At 33.9% G+C, this 12,578-nt stretch overlaps 2 protein-coding genes across 4 annotated transcripts; both read left to right on the forward strand.

Moving 5' to 3' along the window:
- Positions 1-1,525: 1,525 nt before the first annotated feature.
- On the forward strand, positions 1,526-6,997 carry LOC122602884 (scarecrow-like protein 9). 3 transcript variants are annotated; one of them, XR_006324416.1, is made up of 4 exons: positions 1,526-1,648; positions 1,986-4,234; positions 4,344-4,465; positions 5,875-6,997. XR_006324416.1 is itself a non-coding variant. In XM_043775493.1 (3 exons), exon 2 carries the CDS (start codon positions 1,990-1,992, stop codon positions 4,198-4,200), a length of 2,211 nt encoding a protein of 736 aa, XP_043631428.1. In that variant the 5' UTR covers positions 1,526-1,648; positions 1,986-1,989; the 3' UTR covers positions 4,201-4,234; positions 4,344-4,682. The 3 variants fall into 3 exon arrangements, 2 of the variants coding, with proteins under 2 accessions (XP_043631428.1, XP_043631429.1); XM_043775493.1 differs by lacking the exon at positions 5,875-6,997 and having other exon boundaries at positions 4,344-4,682; XM_043775494.1 differs by lacking the exon at positions 5,875-6,997 and having other exon boundaries at positions 1,990-4,234; positions 4,344-4,682.
- Positions 6,998-8,027: 1,030 nt separating this feature from the next.
- Positions 8,028-11,689, forward strand: LOC122605063 (ribosomal RNA large subunit methyltransferase E). The gene is made up of 6 exons (XM_043777936.1): positions 8,028-8,142; positions 8,258-8,344; positions 10,681-10,743; positions 10,851-10,952; positions 11,065-11,320; positions 11,470-11,689. The coding sequence occupies exons 1-6, from the start codon at positions 8,068-8,070 to the stop codon at positions 11,577-11,579; spliced, it is 693 nt and encodes a 230-aa protein (XP_043633871.1). The 5' UTR covers positions 8,028-8,067; the 3' UTR covers positions 11,580-11,689.
- The last annotated feature ends 889 nt before the right edge of the window (positions 11,690-12,578 follow it).

The following is a 12,578-nucleotide window of genomic DNA, read 5'->3' on the forward strand; positions in this document are numbered from 1 at the left end:
TTCAAAATTAAATTGGGCAAATATGATATTATTTGACTTATCAATGGCATATATGAAATTATCCCTATTCCAAAACTACAGTGTCGGAGTAGAACTTTTCTTTGATACGGCTATCATTTATAAAAACCATATCATTACTTCAAAAAGTTTAATTAAACAAAAATGAAGCTACATTTTACAAACCTGATAAGAGAACCAAAAAAGTGCTACATGTTACAAAAGGGACTTGTGACCATAAATTTGACGTTAATTACGATCTAAGTATCAAACATTGGTTAACTATGAATCATATTAATTACCCAATATGGGTGAATTTAAACCACCAAACTATATGTAGCCTACATACATCATTTTCTGATTGAACGTACATTATCTAAACCTACAAAAGGTGATTGTGATTGCAATTGAAACTCAAATTTTGATGCTCCATATCTTTTGGTAACATAATTGCAAGACCTGTGTGAGATGATTGAACTACGAATAGATTTTGTATTTGACGCCCACCAATTAAAACTGAGGCCCACCAAAGACCATGGCCACCATTATAGTACGTATTATACTACCATCTGGCCATTTTCGCTCCGCCATCGGCAATAATAGTCAAAAACATAAAACCTAGCGAACACTATTCAACACAGATATATAGTAACGTACATATAAATAATTTTTTTTTAGTAATATACAAGCACATTAGCACGGTACCCGTATAATGATATTGTTTCTTTATATATGAGAATACATCTCTAAGTCCTAAGAGCATTTTTATTTACACCGATTAAAATAACGTATGCTAAATCTCTTGAAGATCTATTTGGCGAAAATGATCGAAAATCTTTAATGCGAATCCGATTAAAACAAGATATGCTAAATCTCTTGATATTTATGAGTAATTTAAATGTAGAAAAAAGAAAAACAATTCAATCTGTTAGTTACTTCAAAATAAAAGAAAATTTGAAAAGGGTACAAACATATATAAAAGATACGAACATGGGACCTACACAATGCAACGTCGATGACAGTGACAGTGATGTGGTGGCATCGATGGATAGTGACGGCGGCGGCGACCGTTGGTGGCGGAAAATACGTCAATTGGTGTATGTTTTAATATAAAGATATTTGATTTAAAAGAGTAGCGGATATAAATGATTGTGTAATTTAATTTATTAAGGGTAAAATGTTTCAAAAATCTTAAGTATAATTTTTGGGGATAACTTAGATGATGTTAATATCATCTTGGTTAGATGATGTTGCTCTCACAAACCATAAAAATCATGGGGGCTTTTTGACATGTGTAAAAATTGATTTAAATGAGTTTGTGAGAGCAACATCATCCAACAAAATAAATCATTTTCCCATAATTTTTATATACTAGTATAGAACACTTCCTAAGAGTTTTATTTAGAAATTTTTAATTTTTAATAAATAAATACCGGAACTTTTGAAGAAAAGGAGTTAATCTAAAGTGTAGTAGTAGTATTGAAAGGTCAAGAGTTTGCTTGTATAAAAGAGTCAACACCCATCTTATTTGTAGTCTTTTCCGTCCCTGATTCCCTCACATATTCATATTGTACAACACTTTTTATATATCTTCATTCATTCCTCCCTTACTCAATCTTTCCATCTCTTTCTTTTTAGGGTTTTTGCCCAGGTACATATACAAAGGAAATTCAATTTTATTTATTCATTTATTTTAATTGGTATATATAAGCCTCTGTTATCCTAATTTGTTTAGCTACCTGCTAATTACTAATCCACTTAATCTTTTATTTTATTTTTATGCGTTGAAATGAATACACTATTTGAAACTATTATTTCATATCCTATGAATGCACAAATTCAGTCATCCAATAATAGGAAAACAGAAGGTTTTTTTTTTTTATGTTTATTTTATAAAATTAGGTTTTTTTCTATTATAATGTTTTAGGAATTAGGTTATATGAATTTTATTTAATGATTTAATAAAATATGCTTATTCAATATGGTAGATAGATGGTCATGGATGGGCGATGGAAGGCTGCGGATTACGGTGTATTGAATTTAAACGACTTAAAGTTTAACGGATCACCCAATATTATATCTGATCAGAGGTTTTTAAATGCCATGAATCTTAATGAAACGTTTTTAGATCGGAATACTGTGAATCATGATCATATTCTTCAGGAACGGCCTGATCCGAGCTTTAGTCTGTCGTCTAGCTCGAATCTTAATGAGGAGTTTGACCTTAGTGATGTGGTTTTCAAGTATATAAATCAGATGCTTATGGAAGAAGATATAGGGGAAAAGACTTGTATGCTTCACGGGTCTGCGGCTCTTGAAGCTGCTGAGAAATCTTTTTATGATGCTCTTATGGTAAATGAGCCTCCTTTTTGTAGTTCACATCCTACGGTACCTTTGTATGATAATGATGGTGGAAATGAGATTACTGCAAGGGGTTATAGTTGTTTTGATGCTAATGGTTTTGGAAATGGTACTAGTCTTAGTTGTGATGTTAGTGATTACGACTCTCATTTAGTACCCAGCGTTTCCGTAAATCTTGATTCGCAGTCTGTATCTCGGTCGTCTAACGGCTCATCGAGCGGTAACAGTTGTGTTATAGATTGTTTTGCGGATTCACCTGTGAGTGTTCAAAGTGTATCTGTTACGCAGTATCAAAAAGGTGTTGGAGAATCAAGCAGGTTTCCTCTTAGTAGTGGTAAGAACTTAGATCAACTCGGAACTGTAGAGGCTGATTCTGTAGTTATCAAGGCCGAGAAAAAACATGAAGTTAACTCCATTGCAGAAGAATCAAGAGGAAAGAAAAACCCCTATTCTAAAGATCTTGTTGAAGATGGGAGGATTTCCAAGCAGTTTGCAGTCTATACCGAGCCTACTGTGAGGTCCAAGATGTTTGATGATGTGCTGCTTTGTGCTGGACAAAAAAATCTTCCTCAAGGTAATTTTATCCACAATGGGGTCAGTAGAGCACAACCAAAGTCTAATACGGGTAAGGGCCGTGGTAAGAAAGGTGTAAGAAAGGATGTGGTCGATTTGAGGACACTCTTGAGTCTCTGTGCACAAGCTGTTGCAGCTAACGACCAAAGGAGTGGACTCGATCTATTGAAACAGATACGAGAACATGCTTCACCCACAGGTGATGGGATGCAACGATTGGCCTATTATTTCTCTGCTGGTCTTGAAGCACGAATGGCTGGTTCAGGAACTGAAATATACAAAGCCCATATTTCCAAGCCTATGTCGGCCGCCGATGTGTTGAAAGCTTACCATTTATATCTCAGTTGCTGCCCTTTCATGAAGATTTCAAATTTTTTCTCTAATAAGACTATTATGCATCTAGCAGAGAACAAGAAGAAGCTACATATAATAGATATTGGTATTCTTTATGGCTTTCAATGGCCTTGCTTCATACAACGTCTGTCAAAAAGGCCTGGTGGTCCACCAGAGCTACGAATTACTGGCATTGACTTTCCCTGTCCTGGTTTTAGGCCTTCCGAGAGGGTTAAGGAGACAGGGCGTAGGCTAGCAAACTATGCAGAAACTTTTAATGTTCCCTTCAAGTTCAAAGCTATCGCGCAAAAGTGGGAAACAGTCACACTCGAGGATCTTGAGCTTGATAGTGATGAAACCTTAGTTGTGAATTGTGCATATAGGTTTAAATACTTGCTTGACGAGACAGTCATGGTGGATAGTCCAAGGAATAAAGTTTTAAACCTTATTAGGAGAATGAAACCTGATATGTTTATACAGGGTGTTATTAATGGCTCCTACAATGCCCCTTTCTTTATCACCAGGTTCAGAGAGGCTCTGTTTTTCTTCTCATCCGTGTTTGATATGATTGAGGCTAATGTGACCCGTGAGTCTCAAGATAGGATGCTGCTTGAGGAAAACTTATGGGGACGAGAAGCAATGAATGTCATTGCTTGTGAAGGCTCCGAGAGGATTGAGAGACCCGAAACGTATAAGCAGTGGCAGGTTCGTAATTTGCGGGCTGGATTTTGCCAACTCCCACTTAATCAAGAAATTTTGAAAATGGCTAAAGATAGAGCAAAAGCATGCTACCACCAAGACTTTGGAATTGATGAAGATGGTCATTGGATGTTGCAAGGATGGAAAGGTCGCATTATATATGCATTATCTGCTTGGAAGCCACTTACTAAAGAAAGTTATTATCTGGGCAATGGTGGAATGCATTCTACGTCATGATTTTGAATATGTCAAGAAGTCATGATTTTAGAATGTATGGTACTTTTTATTTTATTTTTTCTAAAAATCTATTTTAGTGTTCTTTTAATCATTTATGTGCAATTTGGATTTTGAAAGATTATGTGTTTGGCTTTGGCAAGCAGGCTATGTAAGAAGGAAGTCAGCTGCTCCTGAGTGTCCTACTGGCAATACTGAATTTGTTGGAACTTTGACAAATGAAGCATCCATGTTTGTGCCTCAAGGACAGCCTTCCTAAGCTTTTGTGGTATGTATATAAAGTTTTGTTACTATAAGAACCAAGAGGGACACCATTGATCATATTTACTTCATTGCCTAAATTTGTGAAAATGTGGTTATTAGAATAACAACGTTGTTCATCGGGGGTCTTTTACTAACATAGCTGATTAGAAATCAAGTGATGTAGGCTCAGTATTGTAGTGTTGTATTGTGTTTAATGAGATGCAATTCATTGTTCATACACACTTTGGAACTCTGTCAAGAGTTCTTTAACTTACGTTTTTATATTAAACCCCTTTAAACTTATTATTAAACGACCACCAAGATGGCCTGGTATGTTTTACTTAGGTTTGACCATCACTAGGTAAACATCTTGGAGGTTTGGGGTGCCTGGGGATTCACGTGAACCGCATGGTGTATTTTGCATAGTGTAAATATTTGTAAAAAGTTTTGCTTTCTAAAATGCACCAGGTCCAAATACTTTGTACACGTATCAATTAGTTAGTCCTTTACATTCTTACTAGTAAAAAGTGTGCCCTCGATAACCATTGGTCCTGGGTCAGCGATTGCACAGGGATACCCTGGTTTGGCTAACGACATTATAGTCAGGCTTACCCTTTGCGGATAACCTGAACTGCGAAAACTCTCTGGCAATGTTACTTTGCACCTCTAATTAACTTATTAATTACATAGAAATGGAGCAGGAACTACTTAACAAGGTTAGCTGCTGAAATAAGCATTTGAATTTTGGCACTGGGAATGGGAAATGCATGGAAACTTCTTGATGTGTTAGATGTTTCATGAACTAATATATATGGTATTAATAATATCACATGGGAGGTATTTAGACAATAGGCAACGTCACGGATTACAACATACTTGTATTTGCTTTGGGTTGAATCACTTAGAATTTGAATGAGTTTGCACTATGCAAATATAACACTAGCATTGTACCCGCGCAATGTGACGGCGGTGACGGTGACAGTGGTTTAGTGGTGTCGGTGACGGGTGATAATCGATGACATCGACAATTGGTGTCGAATGGTCTAACCGTGTAAGTTGATACAATGGTGATAGTGATAATTTAGAAGATAAGGGTTTAAAGTGTAAATTAATTCATTAAGGGTAATTTTGGTAATATCTAATAACCCTTTCCTTGATTGTTTGTTAAAGGCAATCTAATAATTTCTCATCTAACTATTTTCTAACATTTTCTTAAAATAAAACAGTAAAAGTAGATATGCTTGGGACTCGGAAAATATTAAATATATATAGTATGTATAGTCAGTGTCGGTATATTAATACATACTAATATGCATACCCTTCCGAGTTTTTACAGACAGAATAATTATTATTTTAGTCCTTATTTTTTATTATTATTATTATTGTGATCTTGTTGATGACTCTACATTATTTTAAAAATTGACATTATTGCAGGAAACTTCCTTTTCCCTCGTCTGCGTGTATGTGTGTCAAATGTGCTTCTACAGTTCTACCCTTTAATCTAATGGGGTGTGGTTTTAGGTGGATACTTTTGTATATGGGAAGTCAATATTGAAATACTTGACATTTCCGCCAAGTGTGTTCGCGAAGTTTTTTGAAAGGCAGACCAGATAAATGGCTAACACCCCCAGTTTTTGATGCACTTACACCAGGTTCGAATCTTGGCAATGTCTTAAAGGGTTTGTTCTCTCATGTGTAGATGGGTATAACATTGCTAAGGCCCCTCACCACATTTGCATGTGTCAAGATTTGAACCCATGACCCTTAGGAAGAAACCACAAAGTGGAAAACTCCCTAACCACTAGGCTATCACCCATTCACCCTAATGGCTTGTTTCGCGAAGGGCTTATAAGTTAGCGCTCCAGCTAATTGTTTCTAAGCTTCAACAAAACACTTATTTTGTGATACATCTTACGGATGAAAGGTAGAGTAGCAAAGTTTGAAAGTCTCAAAAATCGATTTCTGTTTAGTGTGCTTAATTAATTCTACTTAGAGAGGCATAATTCAGTTTTCCCAAAGAAACATTTAAAAGTGAAATGACACGATTCAATTATGTAAGTATACATATATATACATATACAATATATATAGATGCACATTTAAAGGTCCATACGGAATAATTGGTTGAAGGTAAACAGCCTGGATAATTCATTAGAATCCATTCTGAGATGATGCGATAACTTAAGCTATTCGAGAAGTATTCGCAATAGAGTAGAAGCGTTTTGGCGGTGACACATTTGGAAAGTCGGGAATAATTAGGTTCATAATGGATCGAAAGAAAATAAATATTCTATTTTCAGCTCGATTATGTCATCTTCCTTTTTTTTGATCAACTACTGGGACAAGAAAAATTGGATGTCGAGGAATGAATGGGTTGTGAACCTTCTGCCAGGTTGATTGCGGCTAAAATGTTGTCTTTTGTCGTTTTTCTTGCCTTAGAACTTGTATATGGTTGCAACAAAAACATCACACTGTGTAAACCGGGAGCTCGAACTTCGTTGATGGGGTTTTTTCTTATATCTTAGTTAAAGCGTAATTGACACAAGTTTTTTTCCAATCTTGTTGCAAAATTTGCAGTTAAATTTGTCAGTAGAAACTAGTTTTGGTAAATATCTGTATATCCAAATTGTACTTTGTATATAGATCACTAGTATCTTGTTAATATAATTTCATTATTGCCGTTAAAAAAAATCGTTGGAACATCCACGTATTGTTAAGATGGACAAATTTGGTAAAATTTATTAGTCTTTATATTTGTGAACAATTTTGTTAGTCAAATTTCAAAAGGATTAATTTAGTAGCATGGTAAAATTTAAAATATGTGACCATGTGGTACATTCAGGTATATAACTAAGTTGTACAGCTCAATATATTTTCAAGGTATGAGTTTTAATACACAAAGACAAAAATATATGTTTTACTTGATCATATATATTTTACAAATTACAATTACATCTATCTTCATTTCAAGTTTTATATTAAACTATTCTTTACAATGTAAGTTTTTAATGCGTAAATAAATGTTTATAAAATTGTTTCGAAGAAATACATAAATTATGCAACTTTAATTAGAGATATATGTAATGTCCATTTGTAAAATTATACTTCATAACACTATTCCTCTATCTCTTGCAAGGCCGGAGGTCATTTTCTATCTTTAGATAAAACCTGGAAGTAGTCTCTCTACACCGTCGTGGTATGGGTATGACTGTCAACATCTTAACCTTCCCCATACACCGTCGAAATATTGAAACCCAAAACCCGTAGAAGACGGCATTGGGTGTTACTTACTTTTTTATACTTTGTAACACTAGCTTGTGTATATGGTTTTTGCACTAGTTAATCAATATCATAACGTAATTTTAGTTAAAAGCCCGTATTTTGTCGTTCAATTCAATCCGTTGTTCGTTTCGTTCCATTTTGTTTTGTCAAACGAACGTAATAATATATCTGGATTTAAAGTAACAACCCAGCAAAAGCGTCAGTAAGAAAATGGTTAAAGCCCAATAGAGAAACCCTCGGCCCAAATAAGTAGTATCCAGCCAAGCCAAGCCACCTAATATAATTACTTACACAAACACAAGAGGTTTTGCGAATTTCAGCAGCGTTTAGAATAGCCGATAGAAAATGAGTGGTGGGACAGCAGATCATTTCTATAGAGAAGCTCAGCGCCTTGGTTATGTTGCCCGCTCTGCCTTCAAGGTTCATCTTCTACATACTACGAGTACTTTGGTTTTTTTTTTCCTTTTTATTAAATAATAATAAGTTTGTTTTATATATTGATTATATATGTTGATATGTTGGTTGGAGAGAGCAGCTGGTTCAGATACAAAAACAATACCAGTTGATTAAACCTGGTTCTTCTGTTCTTGACCTCGGTTGTGCTCCTGGTGCTTGGCTTCAGGTCCACCGTCTCCTTCTTTATCTTTTCTTTTTTCTTCTTATAAAATCTATATAAATCCTGATTAATATCTTTTTATTAGTAGTAGCTATTTGAAACATAACCAATTAATCGAGTATTTTTTATTTTAACAAGGAATGACTTTTATTTGTTTGGCATGACATTTTTATGAATTAAATATCAAAACCTAACTCCCTTGGGCCTGTTACATTTTTGACAAGAACAAAGCCATGGTAGAGCAAGAGACAATGAACATTATTTATTCTTTGAATTGACAATCACCCGAACTATTAAATGTTTCACTATGTTTGAGTTTTCGGCATTGTGGTTTCTATCTTCTTGTGACTTATGATTACATTGTCTTAAGTTGTCCTATCGAACCGTCATTCACTATCATTTTTAGATTTGAAGTTGGAATCCTTCGGGTTATTTCCTATAGAGAAATCTTTTCGACTTGAAAGATTCTAAACTTACAATATTGTGAGAGTGATCAGTGCTAACCAATAGATCATCTACGTGCTTATGTTATGCCCCTCTTCATATCATGGGGTTTGCAATATTAAAGAAGGTCTTTATCTTACTACTAATCAATAGATCATCTGTGTGCTTATCTCAATGCTTATGATGACTAGTTTACTGTTGCATCCATACTATTACTTTGTATTCGAAGTGCAACAAATTTTGAAGAAAGAATCATCCATATGGGTGATACCAGGGACGGAGCCAGAAATTATTATGTGAGGAGGCAATTTTAAAATTTGTTTGTCATACTTAGAAGAGACATATTTAGTAATGTAAAGAAAAATATGGACCCTAGCTTGAGAATAAAAAGTGGACCCTCAAATAAATTATTACTCGCACTGGGTGTAACACTCACATTTAAAAATACCAATTTTTTTTTAATAAATAAAGACCACTGTCTTATTAAATGAAAACGTATTCAATCATAATATACGAAACCAAAAAAATATACTTTTTAGGAAATGATTAGCTTGTAAAAATATCTTTTCTACATAACTATTATCATTATCATTATTAGTTGTTTATTATAAATATATATAATAATTTGAAAGAAAATAATTTTTTCATATATAGTTACACTATTAATGTATTACACATTTACATACTCAAATGGAGAAAACTTTTTTTAAAACCTTTCTTTATTCTTTTAATAAAAATCTTTATTCCCCAATGAAAATATCTATTTCAAAATTAATATTTTGATGATAAGTGAACTTTTAAAGAATAAGCTTATAACAACGAAAGTAATATTTGTATTTATTTCCTACTTATTTTTTCTCAATTTTAGAAAATAATCACAAATATACCATTTAAATTGTAAAAAATTACATTGTACTAAAATTGGAGTGGGGGCAGGTGACCCCACTGCCCCCATGTTGTCTCCGTCCATGGGTGATACATAATGTCATTTTCCAGTAAACACTTATAATTACATAAAGGGGAGTTTAATTTCAACATAACTCATCAAAGCCAATGGGCTTAATGGATTAATGGAAAGATTAAGCCATTAAGGTAATATCTATATCGGCCTAATACCACATTGGTTACCCTAATGTTGAAGTTCTGTCTTTGACCATAACCACATCGGCCTAATACGATACACATGACAAATCCTTCCATTAAACCAATTATGTTTGATGACCTCATGTTGAATTTAAACTCCCAATCTAACCATCATTTGAAGAGTGTGTTGGTGTTATTCAACTATCCATAACCTCCTATTATGATTTCTTTTCCAAAATGTGGTTGCATCCAAAATCCAAAGTATCGGTGTAATCCTAAGATTTGGTTGCATCCAAATCCAAAGTATCATATTGGTTCTTTTGGGCTTACGACATATATGATTGGTTCATCGAGGTTGCTCAAGATAAATCACAGACCATATAAATAGAACTTGAAGTATACCCATTATTAAGCCTATAAATGGAAGTACCCAAAATTAAAGATTGACTTAGGATAATATGAATTACGTTAAGCAAGTCACATAAGGTTAAGTGGTTTTAGTATCTTTGGCAGTTTGTCAAGACCAAGCCAATAGCAGGCTTGGTTAAATAACCCAATGTTCCGTCTTAGCTTTTGTTAGTCCTATTCCTAACCTTACTAAACTTATTTACAAGACTGTTAACAAGCTAGCTTGTTTTGTCGACATCAAACGCGTCATTATATGTGTTTTATTTTGACATTAATTTGTGTATTTTGAGTGAGGTTTCTTTATCTTATATCTTATCATGTAAGAATGCCATACACGTCAATTATATCCACATTTTATACATATAGTTAATTTGCCTTGATGGCTGATATTGTTCATGAAAAATCAGGTAGCTTGTCAAAGTCTTGGTCCAATGAAAAATGGTGGGGTGGTTGTCGGCATTGATCTTAAGGTGGTGTTATTGTTTACAGTTCATTAATATATTTCATATAATCACGGTAAGTTTGTCACATTAGAATAGTCTGACTTTGTATTTATGGGTCAACATATTCAGAACAGAAGGTGAAAGTTCCTTCAACTCACTGCGATTCAAGGGTTTCAACTATTAGTGCAGATGTCATGAACCTCCCTAAAGATGAAGTTTTAAATCTCTCCCCTCAGGTATTTTATTTTTTGATAGACATCCTCTGGTTAATTGGAAACTTTTCAAGTTATATAATTATTAATATATAAAAAAACACATTGATTTTCTCATATATGCAAACTTTCCCAGAAAAAAGGATTTTCAGTTCTGTTATCAGATATGTGTCCACTTGTTTCTGGTATAACAACAAGAGATGCCGCTTTATCCATGGAGTTAGGAATGCGAGCGCTTGATTTGGCACTTGGTAGATCTAAACTGCCTTATTACTCCTTAGAAGATGACCAACTAGAAAAGCAATCAGGCAAAGAAAATGATGATGACGTTGGTGTTCTCAAAACTGGAGGGCATCTTATTGTCAAGCTTTTAGAGAGCGAAGATACAAAAGGTAATTTCTCTGTCTGAAGAAACCGTTTCAGTTTGCTAAAAAGATGAAGACATAATACACATAATAGAAACCGTTTTAGTGTTATCTGTGATGAAATGTGTATCATATTTGATGTTTCCTAACTGGTTATTCTTGGATGGTGGTTGTAGAGTTGAGCAAGATCTGCAAGCCTTTGTTTAGAAAGTCTTCGTGGTTGAGGCCTAAAGCTACAAGATCAAACTCCAGAGAGATTTATTTGATTTGCCAGGATTTGCATTAGCTACACACTTACACTAATCAAGATATTCTTGATGCCCCTATAAATTTTTGAGTTTTGTTAATGACAGCCCTAAGGGCTGTCAGTATTAATTAACTTGATGCTTTAAAATTTGTACTTTGTCTTGCGAAAATTCAGGGGGCGGTTATTGATATATAGAGTACTACTTTTTATGCATGTAATAAGCTGTTAATGACAACCGGCATTATCATTTTCCTTTTTTCAATCTAAATTAAACTGAACCCAAAAAATGGCATCGTGTAGTATAGCTGCCGTGTAATATACGAATATCTATTAAGTAGTCATTAAATACAGCCTAAAAATATGGTTGTCGTTGACTCGTTGTACAAGTTTTTGATAGCGAAACATTCGTAAAGGAATGACAGTGATGTGTTTTTATAGATCTTGTCTTTCGAAAGACAAATGTTATCTTTGTTTTCTTGTGTACTAATAACTTCTATGCTTAAAACTGAAGTACCCTCTCATTATTATCTATTATAATTTATAATTTGTTTTATGTTGTAGTAATCACTTTTATGTTGTAATAATCATTTTATTAAGTAGTCATTAAATACAGCCTAGAAATGAGATATTCATGTTTAGATTATTCGAGGATATCCAAAAAGATTTTTTTTGACTAAAGTGTACTCGTGCAAACCATGTATCCTTTTAAACTACCTTTCAACCACGAAACATGTTGCATGACCAACGTATCTGACTATGTGTATATTAGGCTGGAAAAACCTGCAAGCTTGTCTATGGTGTCGGCGAGTGTTAGACACCATTTTAGTGACTGGTGATTAGATTAATAAAATATAAATATTATAAAAAAAGGTTAATTTACATAAATAATAGTTTGTCACAATGTATTATGTAATTGATATATTGGTACAAAATTATAATTATATAGTCTCCAGAAGTCAATAATTGGTAATGAGATAATTCCTTAGTTATTAATATGTGTTGTATAAGACAGAAATACTTGAGCAGTCTTCGAAGCCA

Source organism: Erigeron canadensis, chromosome 6, assembly GCF_010389155.1.
Source record: "Erigeron canadensis isolate Cc75 chromosome 6, C_canadensis_v1, whole genome shotgun sequence".
In the NCBI taxonomy this organism is placed as follows: Eukaryota; Viridiplantae; Streptophyta; class Magnoliopsida; order Asterales; family Asteraceae; genus Erigeron; species Erigeron canadensis.